At 28.7% G+C, this 24,360-nt stretch overlaps 6 protein-coding genes across 9 annotated transcripts; 2 read left to right on the top strand and 4 right to left on the bottom strand.

Annotated features, from left to right (window-relative positions):
* Positions 1-486: 486 nt before the first annotated feature.
* Positions 487-6,201, bottom strand: LOC109608404 (rho GDP-dissociation inhibitor 1). Its single transcript, XM_020024832.2, has 5 exons — positions 6,086-6,201; positions 2,786-2,979; positions 2,173-2,397; positions 1,171-1,376; positions 487-927 (listed from the first exon to the last, which is right to left on the bottom strand). The coding sequence occupies exons 2-4, from the start codon at positions 2,964-2,966 to the stop codon at positions 1,177-1,179; spliced, it is 606 nt and encodes a 201-aa protein (XP_019880391.1). The 5' UTR covers positions 2,967-2,979; positions 6,086-6,201; the 3' UTR covers positions 487-927; positions 1,171-1,176.
* A 1,732-nt stretch (positions 6,202-7,933) lies between these two features.
* On the bottom strand, positions 7,934-11,874 carry LOC109608398 (nucleolar complex protein 2 homolog). Of its 2 annotated transcripts, none has more exons than XM_020024824.2 (7): positions 11,588-11,874; positions 11,215-11,521; positions 10,077-10,266; positions 9,532-9,698; positions 8,815-9,480; positions 8,541-8,756; positions 7,934-8,461 (listed from the first exon to the last, which is right to left on the bottom strand). In XM_020024824.2, the coding sequence occupies exons 1-7, from the start codon at positions 11,812-11,814 to the stop codon at positions 7,949-7,951; spliced, it is 2,286 nt and encodes a 761-aa protein (XP_019880383.2). In that variant the 5' UTR covers positions 11,815-11,874; the 3' UTR covers positions 7,934-7,948. The 2 variants fall into 2 exon arrangements, with proteins under 2 accessions (XP_019880383.2, XP_049817161.1); XM_049961204.1 differs by having other exon boundaries at positions 11,215-11,518.
* A 591-nt stretch (positions 11,875-12,465) lies between these two features.
* LOC109608417 (citramalyl-CoA lyase, mitochondrial) lies at positions 12,466-14,168 on the bottom strand. Its single transcript, XM_020024844.2, has 6 exons — positions 14,016-14,168; positions 13,825-13,965; positions 13,472-13,669; positions 13,112-13,412; positions 12,882-13,060; positions 12,466-12,824 (listed from the first exon to the last, which is right to left on the bottom strand). The coding sequence occupies exons 1-6, from the start codon at positions 14,067-14,069 to the stop codon at positions 12,732-12,734; spliced, it is 966 nt and encodes a 321-aa protein (XP_019880403.1). The 5' UTR covers positions 14,070-14,168; the 3' UTR covers positions 12,466-12,731.
* A 122-nt stretch (positions 14,169-14,290) lies between these two features.
* LOC109608431 (uncharacterized) lies at positions 14,291-15,031 on the top strand. Its single transcript, XM_020024857.2, has 3 exons — positions 14,291-14,491; positions 14,544-14,743; positions 14,799-15,031. Exons 1-3 carry the CDS (start codon positions 14,479-14,481, stop codon positions 14,898-14,900), a joined length of 315 nt encoding a protein of 104 aa, XP_019880416.2. The 5' UTR covers positions 14,291-14,478; the 3' UTR covers positions 14,901-15,031.
* A 3,443-nt stretch (positions 15,032-18,474) lies between these two features.
* On the top strand, positions 18,475-19,707 carry LOC109608415 (vesicle transport protein SFT2A). Of its 3 annotated transcripts, none has more exons than XM_049962291.1 (3): positions 18,475-18,659; positions 18,748-18,882; positions 19,128-19,707. In XM_049962291.1, the coding sequence occupies exons 2-3, from the start codon at positions 18,814-18,816 to the stop codon at positions 19,542-19,544; spliced, it is 486 nt and encodes a 161-aa protein (XP_049818248.1). In that variant the 5' UTR covers positions 18,475-18,659; positions 18,748-18,813; the 3' UTR covers positions 19,545-19,707. The 3 variants fall into 3 exon arrangements, with proteins under 3 accessions (XP_049818248.1, XP_049818249.1, XP_019880401.2); XM_049962292.1 differs by having other exon boundaries at positions 18,475-18,669; XM_020024842.2 differs by having other exon boundaries at positions 18,476-18,680.
* A 190-nt stretch (positions 19,708-19,897) lies between these two features.
* On the bottom strand, positions 19,898-24,250 carry LOC109608405 (H(+)/Cl(-) exchange transporter 7). Its single transcript, XM_020024833.2, has 14 exons — positions 24,093-24,250; positions 23,874-24,032; positions 23,614-23,812; positions 23,290-23,543; positions 22,384-22,561; positions 22,020-22,311; positions 21,826-21,964; positions 21,506-21,769; positions 21,268-21,447; positions 21,005-21,214; positions 20,678-20,836; positions 20,537-20,620; positions 20,406-20,486; positions 19,898-20,178 (listed from the first exon to the last, which is right to left on the bottom strand). The coding sequence occupies exons 1-14, from the start codon at positions 24,153-24,155 to the stop codon at positions 20,077-20,079; spliced, it is 2,364 nt and encodes a 787-aa protein (XP_019880392.2). The 5' UTR covers positions 24,156-24,250; the 3' UTR covers positions 19,898-20,076.
* Positions 24,251-24,360: the final 110 nt, after the last annotated feature.

Raw genomic sequence — 24,360 nt, 5'->3', positions numbered from 1 at the left:
ATTGACATATATTCATTTAAACAACTAATCAATGTAAAATACAGTGGACATCTTTTTAGAAGAAATTGTCTCCTAAAAGACAATAGATAAAAATTTATGTAAACTTCAGTAACTTGTACCATTATCAATTATATGCATAAATAATAAATCGAAATGTGAAAAAACGAAGAAATGAATTATAAAGTAAAAATATATATAAATTTGTCTTGTATCTTCTTTAATTACATATTAACACATGTCGCCATATAACTTCACATTTTAGTCTAAAATCATTCATATTCAAATTTTGTATAAGTCAAACATTTCCAATTGTACAGAAAAGGCCAATTCTAATTTATAAAATATGTCAAATACCGATTTAAACTTAATATTAATTAACAATCTCCATCGTTGATCTTGCTCCTGATACAATTAAATAGTTAATGTGATATGTTGAAATTAATAACATATTTGAGGTAATGCTAAATTAAAATAATAAAACACAAATTGAGGGGACAAACTTTTAATTCAAAAAGCAATATTACAGGTTTTAAAAACAAACATTCTGGTTAAAATAATAATATTGCATAATTGAGCAAAATCCAAAAAACACAAAATGTATTGGCATAAAACTGCTAAAAAATGAAAACCAGAATATTATTGCTTAATTATTGTACGTACTTCGTCTTGTAACTCGATAATACAAACACTTTGCAAGGTTTGGTATAAGAATATAGTAGGTATATATGACTTACAAAATATAAACTTAAATCTTAAGTGACTACTTAAAAAATTAATGAGCTAGATGATTTAAGGCGGTCCGTACCAATAGGAATATCAGTATATGTTCAAAAAGGCTCTTGTAAATACTTTTCAAAAGGTTTTTTTGTATATGTAGGTATAAAATGACGCTTTGGATATTTTGATAATACTTGGTTCCAGGTTTACCTAAAAAATAACATAAATAAATATTAATATTTCAAAACAAGAAAATCGATTTCAAGAAATTTTTGCTTGATTGTTCAATCCAAAATTTTATGTAATGTGATTAGATTTAATATTTTAAAGATAATAAACAATTTGAACCATTCAAACAAAAATTTAGTTAAGTAATTATTTGAATACTTTTCTTCAAACTGACACACATTAATGTAAGAACGAAAATAAATAATGAACAGTGATGTAACTTACCTTAAATTAATTTTTCCAATCCTTCTTGATCTCAAACGTCCAATCCCATTTAAGGTGCTCGTTCTTGTCATCGTCGGTGAACAAGGATTGCACCGAGTAGCTTCCGCGTGCCATCATTCCGTGGGGCGCGTCTTCAGCCGGGGTGGTGTACGATTGAATCTCCGACTTCGGGGCATACGAGCCCACCATATGTACCATTTTGTCCACTGCAAACCCCATTTAAAAATAATCATTGATCGATAATTGACAGTGTGGAGTTGGTGAAAAATCGTTATGATACTAACTAATTACTATAACAGAAACAAAAATGCAGATCAATATTTTATTATGCAAAAATGTTAATGATGAAAAAGCAAACGAAAAACAACTAATCGACGATAATAAAAATTGCATAGAATTAATTTAGTTTAGGTTACTTTCAATGGGAACGTATTTTATTAAATATTATTACCTAACTAAATAAATTCATTATAGTCGATTTTGCATAGAAAGTTCTCGATATACATAAATACGTTAATTAAACAGTAGAATGAACCTATTAATAGAGTAAAATTAAATTCTAGTGCAATAACAGCACGGTAATAGAATATATCAAAAATAAAATGCTTTATGACTTCATGAATTTGTTTGCCAGCTAACAATAACGTTAGTTTATATTGCACTAAAAATACACAATAGAAGCGTGACTTAAAAGTTAAAAACATTTTAGCTTTAGAAATCATAAAAAACATGAACAGTGATGAGATTATATAATAATTTTAGTCCTTTGATGATAAAAAGAAGAAGCCAAAAATAATCTGTAGCCAAGAAAAATTTGTATTACATAATTAATTGTCTTGCAAAATTCTAAAGTTACCTGTTTCTGTAAAATTCCGGTCGCAAAAATCAAAAAGTATTTCTTAATTTTTGCCATGAACACATATTTAAATTTATTAAATCATGTTCACCTAGACTACACTTTAATTCATTACAAACAACATCAGGATACAAAGTGTTTCTTACCTGTCAGACCCATTTTGCTCGTCTTTTGTATGTACTTGAGTCCGTGGACGATTTCCCTTTGAACGATAAACTCGATCCTGATTTTGTACGACACTCCTTCCTTAATGACGAACGTCTCCTTTTTCAACTTTGAAATGTCACCAGTCAGTTCAAGGGCGACTTCCGGTCTGTCCTGCGCCACCAGAACCAACCTTTTCACGATAACTTTCTTTGGATTGTCCGGTTCTACAGACATTAAGGTTCCATTGAGAACATTATGAAAACTATTGCGTATTTTTAAACAAAGAAGTTATTTATTTTGCACGTTTTAACATTTTTAACTGAAACATAATATTTAATAATTTGTCTGCTTTGTCTAAAAATTGTGATTATCATGTGTTGATAAAAATTGTAACATGTAAATATATAAATAATATCCTTGAATTTCTATTTTTAAAGCAACACTGATATATATGTAAATAAATATTTCCATAATATATGTAATTCTTGTTAAAATGTATTTTTGAAAAAAAAAAGTTGTAATTAACATAATTAAAAATTACACAGTACATTAAAACAGGTTATTCTGGCTAATTTTTCCAATAAAAGTATTAATTGTGTACAGTTTACTAACCGACTATGACTGCACCAGCTTGAGCCTGTCCCAAAAGGGCCTCTTTGTATTTCCGAAGACTCTCATCTTCCTGATCAATTTGCAAGATTTCTTCAATGGTCTTTTCCGGCGGTGGTTTATACGATGATTCGTTCTCGTTCTCCAATTCCTCAGGAGTGGTCACTGTTGCCTCTTCGGACATGATGGATCTTTTTCTAAAATAATGTTTTAATTAATTATTAATACATTATACAAATACAAATAATAGTTTTCAAAATTTTATTAAATAAAAAAAAATTCAATAGTAGATACTGATAATAATATGAACATAATGGTGGTAAGAGAGAGTTCAAAATTTAAAATTTGTAAAATCTTGTAAGGTATATCATAAGTATTTAATTTGTCCAGTCAATATAAAAAATGTATTTCGATATTCTATACGTTTTTTTACTTTTTTGTCACATCTCTTAAAAACGGCGGAAATATTACTTTAAACGCATGCATTAGTCTGATTTGGTTGGCCAAAGAAATAGCACATTCAAATGAATTTACGTTTTGTGTATATATTTAACAATACTCTGTTAAGTTCGAATTTATTCTTAGTAAGATTTATATCATTTTATTAAATAAATTCACTTTCAGAGATGAAAATAATAATTAACATGAAACATCAAGATCTAAATACTGATGACATCGCTAAAAAACTTATGATGCTTTCGTAAAATGGTTTACAATGCTTATTAGCAAATATGAAACAACACAATCAGATAAAAATACAATAAAATGTCCTAACCAAAAAACAACTTTTTTTATTGGCAGACAAATTCGAAAAATTAATAAACAACATCTTTGTTCTCTAGGTAATAAAAAATTAATTAATTAGGTCATACAATATCAATGTGTCAAGTAGAACAATCAGACGTCGACTGAATGAACAAAACTTGCAAGAACATACTTGAGTAAAGAAACCATTGGCATCAAAAAAGAAAATTCGAACAAGACTAAAAGTTTGCACAAAAATGTAATTATTCTCCAGAATTTAGGCGAAGGGTATTTTGAAGTGATGAATCCATGTTCAATAGAACAAGATCAGATAGTAAAAAATACATAGAGGAAGGGTAGAAGAAGTTCCTTTCCTTGACATGGTATAGGACCATTACAAAAAATTATTAATAAAATGGACAGAGATATGAGGACAGACGTAATGGAGCAATTTGGCAATGATAATTTACTAATTAAATAGGTTGTTAAAAATTGATTAAAAGATAAAAATGTAGTTATTGGAGTGATGAACTCAAGTTCAATAGAATAGGATAGATCAAATGGTAAATAATACGTTGTCCGCCAAATAAAATTTTGGGCCCTAGATATACTACAAAAACTTTGAAACACGGTGAAGGAAACATTATGGTTTGTGGTTTCTTTTCATAGCAAGACCATTACAGAAAATTATTGGTATAATGAACCGTGTAATGTACAAAGATATCATGAGGTGTTATGGAACCACTTACAAAACGATAATTTATCAATTACATACATTTTCATGCATGATAATGATCCGAAGCATACGTCCAAAGCTGTTGAAAATTGTTGAGCTTCTCGATAGCTCAAGTTCAAAAATAAATCAAATTGAAAACTTACGGAACGACATAAAGGCTCGATTAGAACACCAAAAAACTTAAAATTTAGATGAATTATATATATATATTATTAATTGAAGCCGTGGAATTTGAGTTAATTTCAAATTTGAACGTTGCCAATATCTCGTTAAATCTGTACCTCTTCGATACAAGCGACCACACGAAAAAAGTATATCCAACATTTTTTTAAGTTAGGCATAAAATATTAAATAAATAAATAATTTTTAATAATTTTAAATAAAATGTACATTTCCTAATTAAATAGTAACGTGTGCTATTTCTCTGACCACCACTGTATATTTATTTTACATGAAGAAGAAAACAAATTTTGAAGTTGTAATGTATGGTAAACAGAAGTTCATATTATCTATGAGACTGAAGAATTATAAACGAGAATCGAATTGATTAATTTAGACTTTTATATTTGGATTTCAATTCACATACGAAAAAACCGAGGCATCGGTATAAATTTTGATGATGCTGATATATCAGCCGAACCCTAACATTTATCATTGATTATTTACCAAATTCCGTCAAATATAGAAATTAAATATAATATATAAATATAAAAAGACTGATTTTAAAATAAAATATCGAATCTAATATTGAATTTATTGATAACAGAATATTTAACTAATTTTATGTACTTTATACTTTTTAATTAATTAAAAACGAGTAATATCAACAATGTCTCAATATGCAATAAAATGATTCATTTCAAATTTTTGTTTAAAACATCACATTCTTATCTGTTAATAACTTATTCTATTATCTTAACTATTATTTTAGAAACTTGTCTCATTCAGGTTGTGCATTCAGAAAATTAATTTAATGTGATTGATTAACACAGTCTATGATATGCTGATTTATACTATAAAACATTACGTTTATGGAATTTGGAAGGATTTATGACACTAAAGAAAATTATGCATTGAAATGACATTGGCTACAAATATTTTTTAAAGCAGAGCTTGTAATAAAACAACAATAAAAACATAAACAAACATAATTAAAATTCAACAGCGTTACTGAGGACGTTTAATTAATTATTAACTACTTCTATTAAAATACTTATAGCGTACGTGGCGAAAATTCTTATCAGACTGATTAAATATAGCCATTTTAATATTTTACAGGAAATTCGGGAGTTAATTTTTTAGTTGAAACTTTAATCCCTTAAAATGTGTTTTCATAAATTATCCACGAACAAGTAATGTTTATTGCACGTTATACGCATACGAAGGATTCTGATAAGACAAATAAATAAATAATTACAAGTGAATCCCTATTAGACTATGTGGGGGTTCTGAAGCAGGATGCGAGCCTTCAAGTTATTTCGGTGTGCGATAATAAATCAATTCACTTAACGAAAACAAGAAACGTATTTTTAAACCGCACTTGGCTCTTTTATAGGTTTATGCCTTCCAGTGACTCATAAACAAAGGCGCAAAATAATTGAGGTTAAATCCGGCACACAGCACAAAAACAATACAAAATATAACTAAAACCCACACACGAATCACACAATTTATCAATTAGCGACCAACACTTTGGGTAACTGGTCTGATTTCTGTTTGGGAAATCGAAAGAAACCGCGGAAAACGATTGTACACCGGAATGCCGGCCTATCTCTCGTAAATAACACAGAACCGCACTATAAAATTGTGCATATTGTACTTACATAACGGATTTGTGCGAACTAAATGAGAAATGTATCGGAAAATTAGCAAAATTTTACAAAAATTGTTCACAAAAAATGGGTGGAAGCCTCCTACCTCGTACGCAAGTCACTGTGCGCGCATGCGCGAATCAAACTGATAAAATTCAATTTTAATAGCGTCTAATAAAATGATAACTCGAATCGTTATCACAAAATAATCGTTTTCTTTGTGCGAAAAAATGATCATCTTAAACTTACCATGTTAATTTGATGTCTATACATAACATCGGTCATGATAAATCAGTAGCTTTTTTTTATCTCTGAACTGTTATGGCCAATTCAGTCACGTCACGTCCTTTTATATATATATGGACACCTTCAGTTGAATTTCCAAAATCACGTTAGTCGAACAATAAATTCTAAAATATGATATATCACAAGTTTATTAGCTGCAATTTCAATAATAAAAAATAAAGTTTATGATGAACTAATAAAATAAAAAAAATATAACAGGTGAATTTTATTTAAAAAACTGTTTTTAATTGTTAACTTTTCTCAGTAGAAAATACAGTGTGTATCAAAATTAACGCATAATTTTGTAAATGAATTAATATTATTATTTGAAGATAAATTTTTAAAAATTTTAAATGAAAAACATATTTATTACAAAAAAATCATTCTAAGACGGTAAAAATAACAATTACAACACAAACAATTAAATATTCTTTATAATAAATTAAATAAAATTAATATTGCGTATTTCCCCTCTGCATGCATAGTAGCTTGTCAGCCATCTCTCATGCTAAAAATTGAGTCTTGAGTGATTTCTTTCCAAATTTTTCGACCAATTTTAAAAAAGGTCATTTAAATTGTTTGAAAGTTGTCTCATTCGACTACCTATCATATCTTACATATGCTCAATGGGGTTGAGATCTGGACTTCTGGAAGGCCAAATCATTGTAGCAATTTCGACCTCTTGAAAGTACTGTTGCACCAATCGGACGGTCAGCATCAACATAAAATTATTCTCAACAAATGGTACAAAAGGAATGACATGATTTTCTAAAATCTCCATGATGTACCGTCGTACAGTTAGCTATCCTCTATCCACTATTACAAACACCGTATGAGTGTTCGCATTTATGTCACCCCAAGAAAGAAACTCATCAGAGAATAATATTCGGACACGATCTTTATTAATTCAGGCAATATATTCACTTGAAAGTGAACCTGCGAGTGCCCTTCTTGGCATATTTTCTGCAAATGTTCTTTAAATCGTTGTTTGATTTACTCAAAATTGATAGTGCTTCACAAATTCAATTTTCAAAGATATACTAGTTACAAACCTATTTCGTAATATTCAAATGTGTAGAAAACAATCTTGGTAATAATTTGAATCGTTCTTCTACCCTTCTTCATAAACTTTTTTTCAATTGTTGTCTTGAAAATATGTACTTATAGATAATGTCACGTTTTTTGAACCAAAATCAAAACCTACAAGGTCATTTTTTAGGTATGAAAATTGAAGAAATCATACTAGTAAATTTTTTATAGAAAATATAACTACACCACTGGATTAAACTCCCCAGAAATTGATACACCAAATTTCAGAAAAAGTAAATTCGTGTAGAATTAATGTGCGAAAATTACTCCAGGAGGAAGGTAATCATAAATTTACGAAAAAGATATAATAAACGATGAATTGAACGGTGGATTGATGGAAGTAAATAAAATTTTCGTGTTAAGAGTATTAGTATAAGTATAGTACCGTTGTTGTCGGCATTACAAAATGTTTTATTTCGACAAGCTTGTTATATAAGAGAAACACAACAACAGCAGATGGTGTTTAAAAATTTATTTTCTTATATAAATATTACATAAAAATTACCAATCATCAGGATTAATATCTTCTACAATATCCTTCTCATCAGTATCATTAATTGAACCAATATCATTTTTAACAATTTTCGGATTATTTTTGCTACCTCGTTTGCCTCTTTTACGTTTTTCTCCCGTTTTTTCCAGAACCGTCTCGCCCTCATCTTCTGAATCACTTGGGAATAGTTCAACAGGTCCTTCGACTGGTTTTGTCTCCTTCTTCTCGGTTTTCTTTAACTTTGGTAAATTGTATTCTCCCAGTTCCTCGTTATTTGTAAATTGTTTATTCTTCTTTATTTTGTTCAATTTACTCCAGCTTTCATAATATGTGGACAAAGGTGTACCTTTAGCTCTGATCTGGGATTCCCATCCTTCTATTTGTTTATAATCAGTCAGGTTGAATGTTTGTTTTTTACGTTCGTTTTGTATGAAGGTACTGTTTTGTTCAATTTTTTCTAGGATTTGTTTGATTTTTCTACTATAATTGGCGTTTTTGCTTTTCTTTAAAAACTGTCTTAACTAAAATAAAATAGTTTGTGTATAAAAATCTATTAATCTAATCTAAATAATGTTAGTGTAATTTTAATGGTTTACTTACTTGTATTGTACATAAAAGACTCAAGTCAGGAAAAGCTATAGAATTTGATTGACTGCTTAAATATTCCAACAAAATACCATATGCCATGTCAATGGTTGCATCTTTGAAACCATTCTCTTGAAGTTGTGATTTTGAGAGTCTTAACACGCATGTGAAATTCATAGGTTTCATAGATACTTTCTGATGTTTCTTGTTGAAGTCGTATCCGCAAAGAACCTAAAATTGTTTCATAAAATTTAAGTAAACCCATGCAAAATTTATTATAAATATTTACCTCAAGAATAAATGGTAAAATGGGTATATACACTCCAGTGTTCTTAGAAATATCCATTAAGACTTGGATAATATGAAACCTTAAAGGATAATACTGGGGAGTTGGAATCAACTTAATTGTACCTAAACAAACTTGAACCAATGGATACACCAACTGCTGGAATTGGGTTTTATGATAATTTGTTGCTAATAATATTCCCCAAAGTTTCAAGGAATTGACAAACTGCCAATTGTAAACTGACTGAATGTTTTCTTTCTTCTTTACAGTTATGGCGTTTCTTAAATGGATCGCAAGTTGTCGTATATATAAAAAGACATGTTGGTAGGCCATATTAGCGTCCAAAGAGAACATTTCGACTAAAGATCTCCTCATAAAATTAATAGATGCTAAGTTGTTGACACTCACAAATTTCGAATTTTTTACATAAGTTATGTACATTGATTTGAGAGTTGTATCCAATAATCCGGCTTGATTATTGTTGGTAATTCGGAGAACACAAAAGAACGCCACAACTCTAACTGAATCATCGGCTGTTCCCCACAAAGATATCAACCGTTTCAACAACGGTTTTGTTATGTTTGGGAAGGAGACTAAAAGTGGCGCCATGTAATGCAAATGTTTCAGTAAAACTGTTTGTATGTTGGATGATGTTACACCCATCAGTAACTAAAAATATTATAATTAAACAAGATTAAAATCATAAATCTAAATTATTACCTTGAGAAGATCTTTAAAATAACCTTTTAACGTTTGTTTTATCTTTGCAAACTTTTTAGATTTATGCGGTGCCAGTTTATTTTTCTGGGTGATGCCCAAAAACTTTCTCACAGCCAATCCTAATTCTAAGACACACAACTGTATAACGCCATTAAAAACGGAAGAACCTGAAAAAGAAATTCGTTAGTTACATAAAATCAACTTTTCCAGTTAGGCTCATTCTCACATAGAAATAAAAGAGATCAAATATTAAAACTCTCCGAATTAATTTATATTTTAAACTTAATTTTTCATATAAAAATGACAACATAAATATATTTTCTAAGTGTAAATTCGTTTCCTTGTTAATATATTTACTTTTAATTTTTTAAAGTCAATTTAACTTTAATTTTAACAATTTCATAAAAATTGAATTAAGAAATTATTTTGCTTATTTTTGTAGATTTAATTACACTTTTTATATAAAATATCTTCAAATTATGTTATTTAAGGGCAATATAATTATTATACATGAATTTGTCAAATTATTTTTTCAATTCACTCACCCTCAACTTTATAAACAACAGGATCATCGTCTGCATCTTCATCACTAGACACTCTTCTGAGAGCTGCATGGAATGCTTGGATAACAGCTGTTATAGTTTTATTTGTTTTATCTGTTTGTATATCTGATTTCCATGTTTTCAGCATTTTTAAAGTGATTACTCTATTGTCTTTAGGACCTTCATCTTCTCCCTAAACGTAAATATATGTTTCAAATATTTTCCATATATTAAAAAGGGTTTTAAAAAAGTGCTGCAATCTTTAACCTTGTAAATAACTGGATTTATAGATACAGAGCATTATTTCTTTCTGTTACATAGTTTTTCTTTAAAGGATACAAAACAAACTTTATAGAGGAACAAAGGTTTCAAAATTTATCATTTATGGCCCTATGTTCAGTAAGTTTTGCTATATTCCCTTAAAGTTTATTTTATAAGATTAAAAAAGTATACTAGTCTGATAGAATAAATTATCCTAAATGTCTTATAAACCTTTTAATTGCAGATTCATGTTCATTGAAGATTTTTCACATTTTAGGCCATATTACATCCCTTTAAAGTTTGTGACACTTTTTTCAACATCTTGGAGGTGGATCTATTATGGTATGGGGATTCTTCTTCTATCAAGGTGTCAATTATGTAATGTGTTAAGTAGAGCTATTGCCATACTCTGACGACAATGCATCTGCGATAGGTGTTTTAACAAGACAACGATCCGAAACATAAATCAAAGGTGTCAAAGAAGTGGTTTTCTGGCAAAAAAAGTTCAGCTTTTAAACAGGCCTGTTGAATCACCTCGTTGATGTGTGGCAGTTATTAAGACTTAGCAAGTACTAAATACATAAAAAGAAATGCACTCAAACATATATTTTTGGCAATTCTGAAATTGTCCCTATTCTTTTTCACATGAAAATTTAAAAAACTTAATAAATCAATTTTCTTTATTTTTTTATTTTTTTTTTTTTTGTTAAATAAATTTGCAATTTTTTTGTTTTACTTTTAGTACACTAGAAACACAGGAGTACTTAAAAATACTCCATTAAAAACATATTGAAAACATTTGTTTAATTTGCATTTTTTTCTGTATACTGACAAGTATCATTGAAATGTAACAGAACATGCTAACAGAAAATTTAAATACCTCATAGTCACTTTCATCACTGGCTATTTCCAAGTCACCCTCTGGTTTATGAAGAGGATCAACTTCTTCCCCTTCACCTCCTTCTTGGTCTTCCTCATTGTCTGATAGATTAAAGTCTAGCAATTTCTTGTCATTTTCTTGTAAAAATTGATAAAACTCTGGATCAGTTTCTTTTAATTTAGCCAAAGATTTTACATGTTGCTCAGCTTCATCTTCTGAGTCATTGGGTTCATCTTGATCCTCATCTGAGTCTGCTTTGTTTAGTTCCTCATCCATATCAAAATCAGATTCACTTCCTGAATCACTACTAAAACATTGATTTATATGTATAAAATTACAAATAGTTTTATTTTGAATATATTGATAAATATACCTGTTTGCCTTTGTTATTTGTTCATCATTCTCAGTTTCTTGGTCTGATACAGTTTCTTCAATGTCATCATCTTGGAAATCTTTTTTCACAATGTTTTTCACAGATGAGGTGCCAAAAACATTTTTGTTTTTCGATTTCAATACTTTCTTAACTTTACCTTTCTTTGTCCCATTAATTTTTACACTCTTGGTTTTCTTTGCAGTATTTCTAACTTTTATTTTCCCCATCGTCTACCCGTGTACAAATGATGGTATGTTTACACGCTTTTGATTCGGTACACGTGAACAAGTTTGAGGTTAGTTTGAGAGAAAAGAATAAGGTTCTTTTGGACTACTATTTGGTTTTTGAACTATGGTTGAACTTCAGAACTACTATCTCAATGTAAACAAAACAAAAAATTTATATAATTTTTGAGGATGAGGATTTTATCAATGGTATTTGTTTTGATTGATTTGGAAGAATCGTTAGTCTTTACCAATTTTACTTATTTTTTTATCATGTGATATATTGGGATATTTTAAAATTTTTATCAAAGATCGCAACATATCAACTATTTTAGTACTACTACTATAGTAGTTTAATGTAGTAGTATCATATTGAAGCAGAAATTACGTTAAATGTGCAATATATATTAAATAAATTATATTCATTTTCTTTTTATTCAAAATACATACTTCTTTTAACATAAACGAAAATATTGCCCAGTAGAAATCAGAAACCAATGGCTTGAAACTAGGTTGCTTTATATATTTCTCTTTAGTATGTTGCCTTGTGTAAACCACTGAAAAGTATTATTACCAGGAAATATGTTTATTATACAAATACAATAATTATTCATATATTTGGGAATTAAATTAGTGTCAACGCAAGAGAAATAATTACAGCAATATAATTTTTTTTATTATCATATCACACTTATGTATTTGAAATAGAATATTCTTATGATATTCTTCTTACACAGATTGAACATTTTTATTGGTATCACAAAAATCATCACTTGTATTTGAATAGTAGTTTCACGAATTCTGATATAAACTACTCAAAAATTGTATGTACAAAATATTTTATTGTTCAAGTGGAAGATTAATATTATTATACCTTAATGTATAAATTATTCCTTTCATTACAAAAAATATTCACGACATTACTTCTTAAGAATCTTTATAGTGTCAACAATATTTTTAGCTTGTTTCATTGTCGGCATATCAATCATACTGCCTTTATATGTAAATGCTCCCTAAAAACAACATTAAAAATTGAAATAAAGTAAAATACAAATAATTAATTCTAGAACCTTTCCAGTTTTTTGATGTTCCTCAAATGATTTCAGCAAACCTGTGGCCCATTCAACTTTTGAAGAATTTGGTAGAAATGCATCTTGTACTATAGGAACTTGTCCTGGATGAATAACTTGTTTACCAGTATAGCCCATATTTGAACCCTGCTCAGACTGTTTTCTAAGGCCATCTAAATCTGGAAAAATACGTTTTTGTAATAAAAAAATTACAGAAATTGATAAGGTACCTTTGAATTTAATATAAACCATATCTATAGCTTGTAAATTAAATGCCTTTGCCACTAAAACTAGTTTTTGTCGCGCATATAGTGTTTCCAAACCCTCCTCAGTTTTAGTTGCCCCAATGTTAGCTACAAAATCATCTCCTCCATACACAAGGGCACAAGGCATTATTTTACACTGTTTTGACAAAGTATCTGCAGCTTTACAAATATCCACCAAATTTAAAAATGCAATGGCAGATTCAATAAAAATGATCAAGTTCACCTTTTTATCTTGTTTTACTAAACTATCAACCTGATCTGAAAACTAAACTACCTCTGTAGATGACAATTATAAATTATAAATTTATTCCAATGTAACATTACCCATTTAATATGTTCAGTAGTTTCAACTTTTGGCAAAGACACTGTATCTGGTAAGTTCTTAGCAGTCAATAATGCCTGAAGATCATTTTTACATAAGCCACTATCTACAGAATTTACCCGTACTCCCCAGTCAAATGGTCTGTCTTTTTGTGGTTTTCCCTTATCCAACATATCTCTAATAATTGTTCTGGCAGCATCCTAAGTTAAATGTTTAATAAGCATATTTATTATATATATATATATATATATATAATAAAATTTAGATTAGAAAAATGTATTAGTTTGTTGTATAAATCTAATTTCTTAACTTATAATTTGAAATTGAACATACACTTTTAGTTTGTTTACCTTACTTTTTTATTTAAAGCAACACCATCTTCACAATCTAAAACAACACAGTCGACATCTAAACCATTAGTTTTATTAATTTTCTTTATATCATCCCCAGGTACATAGAGTAAAGCTCTTCGAGGAGTGTATAACCTTCGGAAAACCTAATTTGAAATTGCAATGACCTTCCTTCAAATAAATTAATAAATGGCACCTTCATTTGGTTTCCACATGAGGCCAATATTTTAGGGAGATTATTTAAATTCATCTTTTAATGTTAAAACAGTATTCGCAGAACATAAAATATTGTTTTTCTATTTGTTAATTTTTGATCAGAGGTTATTTTTTTCAGTGTATAGAGTAACATTCCATATATGTCAATCAAACATTCCCTAGAACATACTCCTAATTTTTTTTTACAAAATTACATATATAAGAGAATGAAATATTATTATCTGTATGCATCAGTTTATTAAAATCATATTGTATGAGGTTTTATACATAAATTATTATTTGACATTCTAGTGAACTTAGGCACAAATACAAACAACAAAATTCAAAAACCTAACCTCTCTAGTTAGTATTAAACCGTTTGAATTTAAAGTTTTCAAACAACAACGGTAGTGTGCTCATTTTACAATATATTTAACCACTTTTACATTAGTTACTTTTCGATTATGGCCGAAAAGGGTAAGAAGAAATCAGATTTGTATGTTTTTAAAATTAAATTTATATATTGCAGATGATTTCTGGGAAGTAAATAAGTTGATGCTCACTTATGTGCATTTGAGGAGTAATTTGCCGAAAGCACTAGAGGAAATATTTGATAGGATTTCAAAGAAACAAATAACAGCATTGAGAAAGTTGGATTTTACAATAACACCAGAGGAATTTGAAAAAATAAACTTTGATGATGTTTTAGAAAGTCTTGCCAAAGATGAAGTATGCAGTGATTAGTAAGTGTATATTAAAATTAGTAATAATAAATATTTTTTAGAATACAGAATTGTTGGACGATGCATTTCAAAAATTATTACTACTTTACTTTTTGTGCAAAAAGAAGAATTGTCCTATTTCGAAAATTATAGATCCAATATAATAACAACAGACCATTATACTCAATTTTTTCAAGAAAAGAAAATTCTCTCTTCTCTTTTCAGATTAAGTTTATGTAAATATACAGTTTTATACTTTTTTTAAGTTAAATATACAATAATCCTTTTTTAATAACATGAGTTTTATTTCATTAGTCATTTAACCATTCATTTAGAATTTTTAAATGATGGTATTTTTTTAAGAATTCCTTAGGGTATGTGTATGTTATGTTATAATTTGTCATTTAACAAGCTAAGACTTGATCAATAATGTTCTAGAAATAGTTCTAACATAAATAAACAAAACATTTAGCACTTCATATCAAAAATCATATAAATTAAGCAACCCTCAAGACACTCAAATGTTAGGATTATCTTCTGAGAAAAGTTGTGGTTTGTGTGTATTTATTATTATTTTTTTGTTGACACTTAAAACATATCTAGAATATAAAACTAGGTTCCTTTAAAAAGGAGTTTACACCTATGACAAATTTCTATTGTACATTTTAAATTAGACCTTAACTTAAAGGAAACATTACAAATAAAAATACATCATAGGAATTTGTGAAATGTTTCAATGGTTATAACATTTAATATTTTTTTATTATATAATATATTATCATAAATAATAGCAATAATTACACATTGATGATATTGGTGATTTTTTCTCAACAGACTATTATTTCTACAATTTATTTTTCTTGAAAACGTTCACCTATTGTGTTTGTATTACATTAGCATTACATTATCGTAATGAATATTGCGATTTTACTTTTGCTGTCCTTTAGAACCCAAAAAATGTTTCTTCTTTGGTCTATGGTGACATTTACTGCTTATTTGTGTAACATTGTAACATTATCCCCCATTATTTTACCTCTCTCCTTGTAGGTTTGACTGCAGTAATTCCAGTTTTTCATTGCAAATTCGGATTCGTTTTAAATACTCGAAATTAGTTTGAATTAATAATACTTAAAGTGTCCTCTAAAGATGTATATAGTAACATAATGTTTCAGGCACTAGTTTGAGTACCTCTGTGAAATGCTTCAAGGTTTTAAAAAGTATCAGGAATGTTTTAGAGATATATAATTGTGTTGCATTTTCCGACTAATGTATATGATTGAGAGCAAAAACAAAACCGCCTTTTTAAAAAGTATCCACCGCCAAGTTTTGCCAAAAAATGTTTGTTATACTATAATTTTTTTAAGTAGAGAAATATTAAAAATAAATAAAATCTAATTTTTTTAATCTTTCGTTTTAAGTACCAGTTGTTTCGTTAGTAGAGAAATAAATGGAAAATAATTTTTCAACTAAAATAACGCAGTTTACTTATAAAAATATTTAAAAAATTAAAAAAAGGAATATTAAAGGTATTAAAAAACATTTAAATTGACATTTTTCTGTACTGTTGGCAATAATTTCACACTGTTAATAAAACGAAAACGAACGAAAATTTTTATTTGTAAAAATAATGTGTTGGCCAGAAAAATAGCACAAAATTTAAAATTTATTTATATAAGATATTTCATAAAAGAATTTAATTCAAATTTTGTTTTTTCGCTTTTTTTGTTACACATTTTATAAACGTCGGAGATATTGTTTTAAACGCATATGTAAGATCTATGACATATTAGGCGGAAAACCGCAAAACGCTAAAAGCAGCAGGAATAAAATCTGCTTTTCTGTCTGATGACATATACTGCAGAATTGTTCAGCGACTCGGCTGGGTGATGGGACCTGGAGGGTCACTACGTCAGTTTTGGTTTAGATTTGTAGTAAGGGAGCCGCATATATTGTTAATATAGTAACTGCTTGTGTTACAGAAAGTGAAAACGGAAAAGTAATATGTCTTTAGGCATTGAGATTATAGTGCGTTTAGCGCACAGCACTTAGTCTGAATTGATTGGCCAAATAAATAGCACATCAAAAAGTATTTGCATTTTGTGTATGTATTTATTAATACTCTTAATAGTTAGAATTTATTCTTAGTATTATTTATATTATTTTATTAATAAATTCACTTTCAGTGAGAGACACACTACTTTCAAGAGAAGAGGAAAATAACAAATAACATAAATTACAAATATGAAACAACACACTCAATTGAAAATACAATAAGAAAATGTCCTAACAAAAAAAAACTTTTATTGACAAATTGGAAAAATCAGTAAACGGCATCGTTTCTTGTTCTCTGGGTAAATAAAAAATGAATTAATTGGGTCATATAATATTAGTGAGTCTAGTAGAACAGGATGTCGACTGAATGCACAAAACTTGCAAAGATATATTTCAATAAAGAAACCATTGGTATGAAAAAAGAATATTCGAACAAGACTAAAGTTTGCACAAAAATGTATTAATTATCCTCCAGAATTTAGACGAAGGGTACTTTGAAGTAATGAGTTCAATAAAATACAATCAAATGGTAAAAAATACATTTATCGTTCTCCCATTGAAAGTTTGGATCACAAATTCTTTGAAGTTGTGGGTCGGGGTTGCTTTCCTTGGTACGATATAAGACCCTTACAAAAAATCATTAGTAAAATGAACCGTTTCATATATAAAGAAATCACGAGAGATGTAATGGAACCATTTGCGAACGATAATTTTTCAATTATATGGATTTTTATGCATGATAATGATACAAAGCATGCATCCAAAGTTGGCCAAAGTTGGTTAAAATATAAAAATGTCTTGATTGGTCAATGTAAAGTTCTAGATACAATTGAAAACTTGTAAAGAGACATGCAATCTAAATTAAAATACCTAAAAGCGTCAAACTTAAATAAATTGTGCTTGTAATTGAAGAGTCGTCAACTGTTCATTTATTTTGTTAGATTTAATTTTTTTAATAAGTGGAAATTATTTTGATTTAGGTTATAAAAGAATATTGGAAAAAATAATATAATGTAATTATCTTAAATAAAATATAAAATATATTGATCGCATTTAATTAGAGGTGTGCGTTTCCAAATTTAGATTAAGATTTTCATGCGTTCTTAAGAATTGAGGGGAAAATCAACAACCATTTCCATTAAAAAATAATAATAAAACCAAAAGGGGTAAACTTGAAAACTGTTTAAGGTAAAGAGTTGAAAATTTGGCTGAATTATATTTATTTGATGTTAAAACCATCTCCTAAGTTCAAATCGAGAAAGTGGGCGGGGGCAGATTAGTAGTGAAATGTGTAATAATCATAATAAATATTGAACAAAATATTTCTTCAATATTTAAGTTCATCTATTTAATATTAACAGTAGGTTTGGAAATATGTTAAAATTGCACATAACCTGGACTTCTAAGAAATGTTGTCTATGGTTTAACTAGTAGTTCAAATGTACCACAATTACTTAAAATATTTTTTTTAATACAAATCTAATAATTATTTTTATATTTTTTATAATCTCTTAATTAAATTTATTGATGTTAAAATATCTGGTTAATTAATGAATATTTTATTTTATTAAATTAGTATAATTATAGAAATAAAAATTCATTTATATCTCTTATCATTGACAGATTAAATATATTATGATATTATATTAATATGTTGTCTTAATAAAGTACTTGTAGAAATTAAGAATTACACGTGTTTATTATAAATAAGGGTGTTTTGTGGTTTAATCTATGGATATAAATTCACGAGTCACATGACCAAAACACGTCATTTGACCGCCTTCAAAACATTCTTTGGTTACCTGTTGCATGTCAACTTCTTATAAGAAAGAAAAGTTTAAAATAATCCAACATTTACTGTTTAAATGACGGTACGGATAGGTAGTATAATTGTAATGTGCATTTCTTAAAATTAATATCCAGAAGCCTAATAAAACTTACTGTTGTTGCTATTTTTAGCTTTCATCTTGCGCAAATCACTTGATTTATATTTTTTAATCTTTCGTATACACTAATATATCCGTGATGGATAAACTAAGAAGAGTACTTAATGGGGATGAATCTCCAGATGAAGAAAGTGGAATTATGTCACAGGTAAATTATCATTTTTCCTTATTTTTTTTTCTGATATCAACATGTCTGTCAAGTTTAAAGTGAGTAGGTTGTCTGTTAAATATTGTTCGATTAATTCAATAAATACAATACAATATATATATTTTCAAAACTAAATATTGAATACAATTCATATTGAATATAAAATTATCATACAATTAAAAATTCAATGTGAATAATAACTAAAAATTTGACCAATTGAAATGTTTAATTTTTTCTAATTTCAGTTGAATGAAAGTGCTACTTTAAGTTGGTCAACAAGGCTCAAAGGTTTCCTTGCATGCTTCATAATCGGTATCTTGTTATCTTTCTTAGGAAGCTTCGCCTTATTTTTCGCCAAAGGCATAAATACGTTTGCGGTGTTTTACACCTTGGGAAATATAACTTCCATGGCAAGCACATGTTTTCTGATGGGCCCCTTCAACCAGTTCAAGAAAATGTTTGCGCCAACAAGAATAATTGCAACGGTTGTTGTGTTCATATCACTCATAATGACAATAATCTCTGCAGTTGCTTTACATAAAGCCATTCTGGCTTTGCTATTTATTATTATCCAATTCTTAGCAATGACTTGGTACTCGTTGTCTTACATACCATATGCCAGAGATGCCGTCAAGAAGACTGTAATGACTTGTGTAGTGTGATTGAAATGTATTTAAGTCAATTATTTTATACTTATGTAATCAATATGCATTTACAAATGTGCCTTAAACTTTTTAGGCGATTATAGTATTGGATATACCCTGTAATTATTTATTTTTATTGTTTATTATGCTGTATAACAAGAAATATTACAAATGATTTTTATATTCTGTGTTTTATTTAGTGCGATTGTTTATCATAATTATGAAATTCGAATATTTGGATAATATTATAAAAATAATATTTAAATGAATAAAAATTAATGTTTTGGTGAGGCAGTAATTGGATGTTCAAATTATTCACTCACAAAATGATCATTAAATATTGTAAATTGATAGGCGGACATACATACAAACATAATACTAATATAAATAATATTTATTAATAAAAAATAATTGTCATATATTTATATACAATAATAAATAAATTGATATCTTTTCTAATAAAAATATAAATTAAACATGGCATTCGATAATAATATAACATATTTACACTAAATATAAAACATTTCTAATTTTTGGTTCAAAATATTGATTATAAATCTTTGGATAGGAGTAATTCTTCAACTCCCATTCGGCCTCTATGTTTCCACACCCGGTACCTAGCTAAATCTTTTCTGGTCACCATACCTACCACCTAAAATTACAAAAATAAGTAAATAGTTCAAGGTGTACATATATTTTTTAAACCAAATAAGTTTGTATTTGTATTTTTATACTGAATTTTATTTGAATTTGATGCAGTTTATATTGTTTTGTTTAATAAAAATACTGGTTCTAGTATACTATCCAGTATAGTATCCAAAATAATTTTTATGTGTGGATGAATGTGCTGACATTTTTTTACGTCTAGAGCAAACTTACCTCATTAGCATCATTTACAATTGGAAGATGCCTAAGACCAAGTGCCCGAAACAGGCGGAACATCCGAGGTAGAGACGATGACTGAAATATATAAAATTACATACAATTTATGCTACGAAATTATAACTTACATGTAAGACAGTGTACGGAGATGGATTCATAAACGGTCGTAAGTCAATGTTAAAAGTTTTCTCTTCTTCTGTAATACTTATTTGCTGTAATTGAAACATTTATTAAATTTCTGTTTTATTTTTTAATTAGTCTTAACTTACGTCTATTGTTGGATACCTGGGATATTCATTTCTGAAAATACTGGTAGAAATACTATCCCATTCGTCACATGTCTCATTAAATATTTTGTTTTTTAATATCACTATCAATTGTGACCTTAGAATTAAACCTCTTATACGACCATATGTAGTAACTTCCATCTAAAAAATTATAAATAAGTATATATCTATTTTGAAATGTTGCAGGTATTAAAACAAATTAAAAATAAATGTTATTTATCTTACAATATCTCGCATGGACATTTTGGTTGTTTCTTTTAACTTATTCTATAATATGTATATAATGTTTTGGATTTCAAAGTTACTTACAAGATCCGTAGATGGAGGATCTACCACAGGAAAACCGTTGTAAGAGGTCAGTTTCAAAAGTTCAACAATATGCCCAACATTTTCCACTGATTTCAGAGTAACAACTGGATGAGACATCACTTCGCTGGCGTAAATGTTGTGAACTAACGGTGGAGGCTCCCATGGCAACAAGGGTACCCCATTCAATTGTATCAGAGTGTCATATATGCCCTGAAAGTATTCCAAAGTAGAACAAAGCTAGATTTTTAGATAAACTAAATCACCTCATTAAAGAAGTCGCCGGTCCACTTGGCAGCTACAAGAGTGAGTATGAGTGGTAAAGCAAATGATATATTGCCCGTGGTTTCCATAATAATTACAGTTAAACTAATGGTCATCCTTACCACTCCCCCAAGTTGAGCGGCCGCTCCAATTAAAGCGTATTTACCAGGATGAATTAACGTCTAACAATAGTAAACAATCAATTATGATGTTTTATGAATTTAAATCTTTAATATTTACCGCATCAGGGATGGCTCGGTACAGCCCAATTGAAACTAGCCTGCCCCAAGCGGCACCCGTAAGTAAACTGGGAATGAAGAGACCGTTCGACGTGGCCAATCCGAAAGTCCAGGCTCCTAATAAGAAATAGAATACAACGAAAACGGCTAGAGAGACAGCATTATGGGAATTTGGTGGATCATGAAATAGCGACCTAACTGTTGCCTCCGGAGTTTGAAACCACATGCTAGATAGAACGTTATATTGACCATCCATACAATATAGCTGTAAAAATTATCGAATTAAACGTCTTACAAAATAATGAAAGTTCGAATATATACCTGTGTTGGATATTTTGTTGGATCTTGACCCAAAGGTTTACAATCATTGAGTGTGAACATCATAAGAAAACCTACTGTTGCTGTTACTGAAGCAACAATAAGGGCCTCAAGTACTCGCAACCATTTCCGCTGAACGTATCTATTACAAATAGAAAAATTAATAAATAATCTAGATTAAATGTTGATTTCCCTACCTCATTCTAAATATAGTTAATTTGTAGTTTATGTGATTCCAAACAGCCCCTGATATTCCACCAAACGCACCCATAACAATGAACAACGGAATTTCATATATCTGATACTTAAAATTGTCAAACTCTCCCAAATTTAACAGGCCAGGATAGTTTAAATTACCGGGAACTCCGTGATACGCGGACAGTACAACATTGAGGGTGAATGTACTCACGACCGAAGCGAAAAACGTTCGCCATGTTAAACCCTGATTCCAAAAACTGCAGCCCTCCTCCAAACTAAACAATACTCCGCCTAAAATGTTTCAATAGATATTTAAAATAAGGTAAGGAGTAGATTTTATTATTTATTGTTTGGGCGACGTACCAACTGGAGCTCCAAATGCTGCTGATACACCAGCTGCAGCTCCACCCGAGACAAAATCGCGCTTTTCGTGGTCCTCTCGAAAATATCGGAATATTTTGAAATCACGATTGAACGTGGTACTCTTTCCTTGGGAAATACCTGCGGCCACAACTGCACCCGAATGGATCATAGGACCTTCCTGAAATGCCCAATGTTACTTTCACTATTTCAAAACTATCTAATATTAAAAGTATATATCATTAAAACATTTTTTAAAATTTTTTATACATTTATGCTTTAACTAAAATGTCTGTAAAGCCACCAATTTCATTTTTGACAAACACATTAACCATGGACTTATCTTATTATTAGTACTTTCAAATACTATATTAATTTATTGATGTTTTATGATACAAAAATACATTTTGAGATAAGTAAAAAATTAATAACTCAAGAACTATTGGGTTTAGATATAAGACATAGTACACCTAGCTCCTTTTTACATGATAGATATGTACCAAAAAATTTGTGTAAAGATAAAATTTGGTGTAAACAATACTAAAAAATTCTTGTTAGAGTTCACTTAAGACTTTATATTGTGCTTACACATTTTAATTCATTAAATGTAGTTCAAAAATTTCAAACAATATCTTGTTCTGTACTCCATAAACTATTAACCAAATTTTACTAAAGCCTATTAAAAATTATTTATTTATTAACCAAAAATTTAAACATCCTACAGTTAACAATGGTAGAAGTTTAAAATTTATAAATTAAAAAAATATTCTTATTAAATTACTTCTTCCGATTATTTAGCTTGTTATAATATAGTAAGAGCGAGAATTACAAGTAGATTGTAGATAGAAAAATGGAACTTATAAATTTCTTTTTTCTGTTTAAATAATTCAACATATATTACAAACATACCTTTCCACCTGCTAAACCTCCTACAACTGAACACACAACTCCCACACTTTTTACAAATAAGGTTTTGATTCTGACAACTCTTGGAATCATGACTCCATTGAGATAACATTTAACTTGAGGAATTCCACTTCCTGCAGCAACTGGTTCAATATATGCTACAAGGAATGAACCAATTAACACTGGTAATATATTTGAAGCCACCCATTGGAAATATGGTATATACAGCTTTCCTTCAGTTACATATTTGTCCACACCTATTATTATATATTAAGGATAATAATAAAAATAATCTGATTATAAATGCAATTAAATAGAAAAGGATACTTTTACTAAGGGCTGCATATTTTATTTCAGACAATACTTCAATAGATATATCAATAAAACAAGCAATTAACGCTGTTATCATTCCAATTAATAAGAATGTAAACCATCTTGCTATACTTTTTTGTATTATAAATTTGTAACCCTTTTTCCTTTCTTCATCTAGCAATAAATGATTTTCACAGGTGTCATAATCCAAACTCTACAACAAAAAAGCTCACACTAATACTAATCAATATTTGTATTATTTAGAAATAAAATACCTCGTATTTTGCAGACAGGACATTCAGAGAGCCTATAGCTACTTTTTCTTTACTAACTTGAACCCTTCTTCGAACAGATGATAATAAACCATTGTCTTCATTTTCAACAATTATTGTGTTTAAATCCTCTTGACTCAGAGAATTAACAGAAGGTAAATTCTAAAAAAATATTAACAATTAATAACAAATATATAATAAATTATATTTGTATAACTATACTCTAAATCTTGTGGCTTTTATTTCTTCTGATTCCTCGTTTATAGAATTAATTGATTCTTCCATGTTTGTCCACTTTTAAAAATTATCTATTGAGTCATATTACTGATAACAATTACAACACGCAATAATTGTGTTTATCACAAGAAAATTCGAGGTTATTGTTTTTGTTGGTCAAATCATGTGACTCGTAGTTGATAGCTGATTTTAAAATTTCGACGTTTCCGTAGTTCCAATGGATTAAGTACTTGGTAGTTTACTTGCACAGGGA

Source organism: Aethina tumida, chromosome 1 (genome assembly GCF_024364675.1).
Source record: "Aethina tumida isolate Nest 87 chromosome 1, icAetTumi1.1, whole genome shotgun sequence".
Lineage (NCBI taxonomy): Eukaryota > Metazoa > Arthropoda > Insecta > Coleoptera > Nitidulidae > Aethina > Aethina tumida.
The sequence above is the reverse complement of the archived record's forward strand: the minus strand, read 5'-3'. Positions and strand labels throughout refer to the sequence as shown.

What these genes read in the sequence shown, in the direction of transcription:
- LOC109608405 (XM_020024833.2), bottom strand. Translation starts at nt 24,155, where the DNA reads ATGGAAGAATCAATTAATTCTATAAACGAGGAATCAGAAGAAATAAAA. An exon ending in AGCATTTGGAGCTCCAGTTG is followed by an intron (nt 22,312 to 22,383) that starts GTACGTCGCCCA and finishes GAAACATTTTAG; the next exon opens with GCGGAGTATTGTTTAGTTTG. An exon ending in CTCCGTACACTGTCTTACAT is followed by an intron (nt 20,487 to 20,536) that starts GTAAGTTATAAT and finishes TATATATTTCAG; the next exon opens with TCATCGTCTCTACCTCGGAT.
- LOC109608417 (XM_020024844.2), bottom strand. Translation starts at nt 14,069, where the DNA reads ATGAATTTAAATAATCTCCCTAAAATATTGGCCTCATGTGGAAACCAA. An exon ending in CATGTGGAAACCAAATGAAG is followed by an intron (nt 13,966 to 14,015) that starts GTGCCATTTATT and finishes ATTTCAAATTAG; the next exon opens with GTTTTCCGAAGGTTATACAC. An exon ending in GGTTTATATTAAATTCAAAG is followed by an intron (nt 13,061 to 13,111) that starts GTACCTTATCAA and finishes GTATTTTTCCAG; the next exon opens with ATTTAGATGGCCTTAGAAAA.
- LOC109608398 (XM_020024824.2), bottom strand. Translation starts at nt 11,814, where the DNA reads ATGGGGAAAATAAAAGTTAGAAATACTGCAAAGAAAACCAAGAGTGTA. An exon ending in CAAATAACAAAGGCAAACAG is followed by an intron (nt 11,522 to 11,587) that starts GTATATTTATCA and finishes TCAATGTTTTAG; the next exon opens with TAGTGATTCAGGAAGTGAAT. An exon ending in GTGATGAAAGTGACTATGAG is followed by an intron (nt 10,267 to 11,214) that starts GTATTTAAATTT and finishes ATTTACGTTTAG; the next exon opens with GGAGAAGATGAAGGTCCTAA.
- LOC109608404 (XM_020024832.2), bottom strand. Translation starts at nt 2,966, where the DNA reads ATGTCCGAAGAGGCAACAGTGACCACTCCTGAGGAATTGGAGAACGAG. An exon ending in AGCTGGTGCAGTCATAGTCG is followed by an intron (nt 2,398 to 2,785) that starts GTTAGTAAACTG and finishes TAATGTCTGTAG; the next exon opens with AACCGGACAATCCAAAGAAA. An exon ending in GAGCAAAATGGGTCTGACAG is followed by an intron (nt 1,377 to 2,172) that starts GTAAGAAACACT and finishes TGGGGTTTGCAG; the next exon opens with TGGACAAAATGGTACATATG.
- LOC109608415 (XM_049962291.1), top strand. Translation starts at nt 18,814, where the DNA reads ATGGATAAACTAAGAAGAGTACTTAATGGGGATGAATCTCCAGATGAA. An exon ending in AAAGTGGAATTATGTCACAG is followed by an intron (nt 18,883 to 19,127) that starts GTAAATTATCAT and finishes TTCTAATTTCAG; the next exon opens with TTGAATGAAAGTGCTACTTT.
- LOC109608431 (XM_020024857.2), top strand. An exon ending in AAAGTCTTGCCAAAGATGAA is followed by an intron (nt 14,744 to 14,798) that starts GTATGCAGTGAT and finishes AATATTTTTTAG; the next exon opens with AATACAGAATTGTTGGACGA.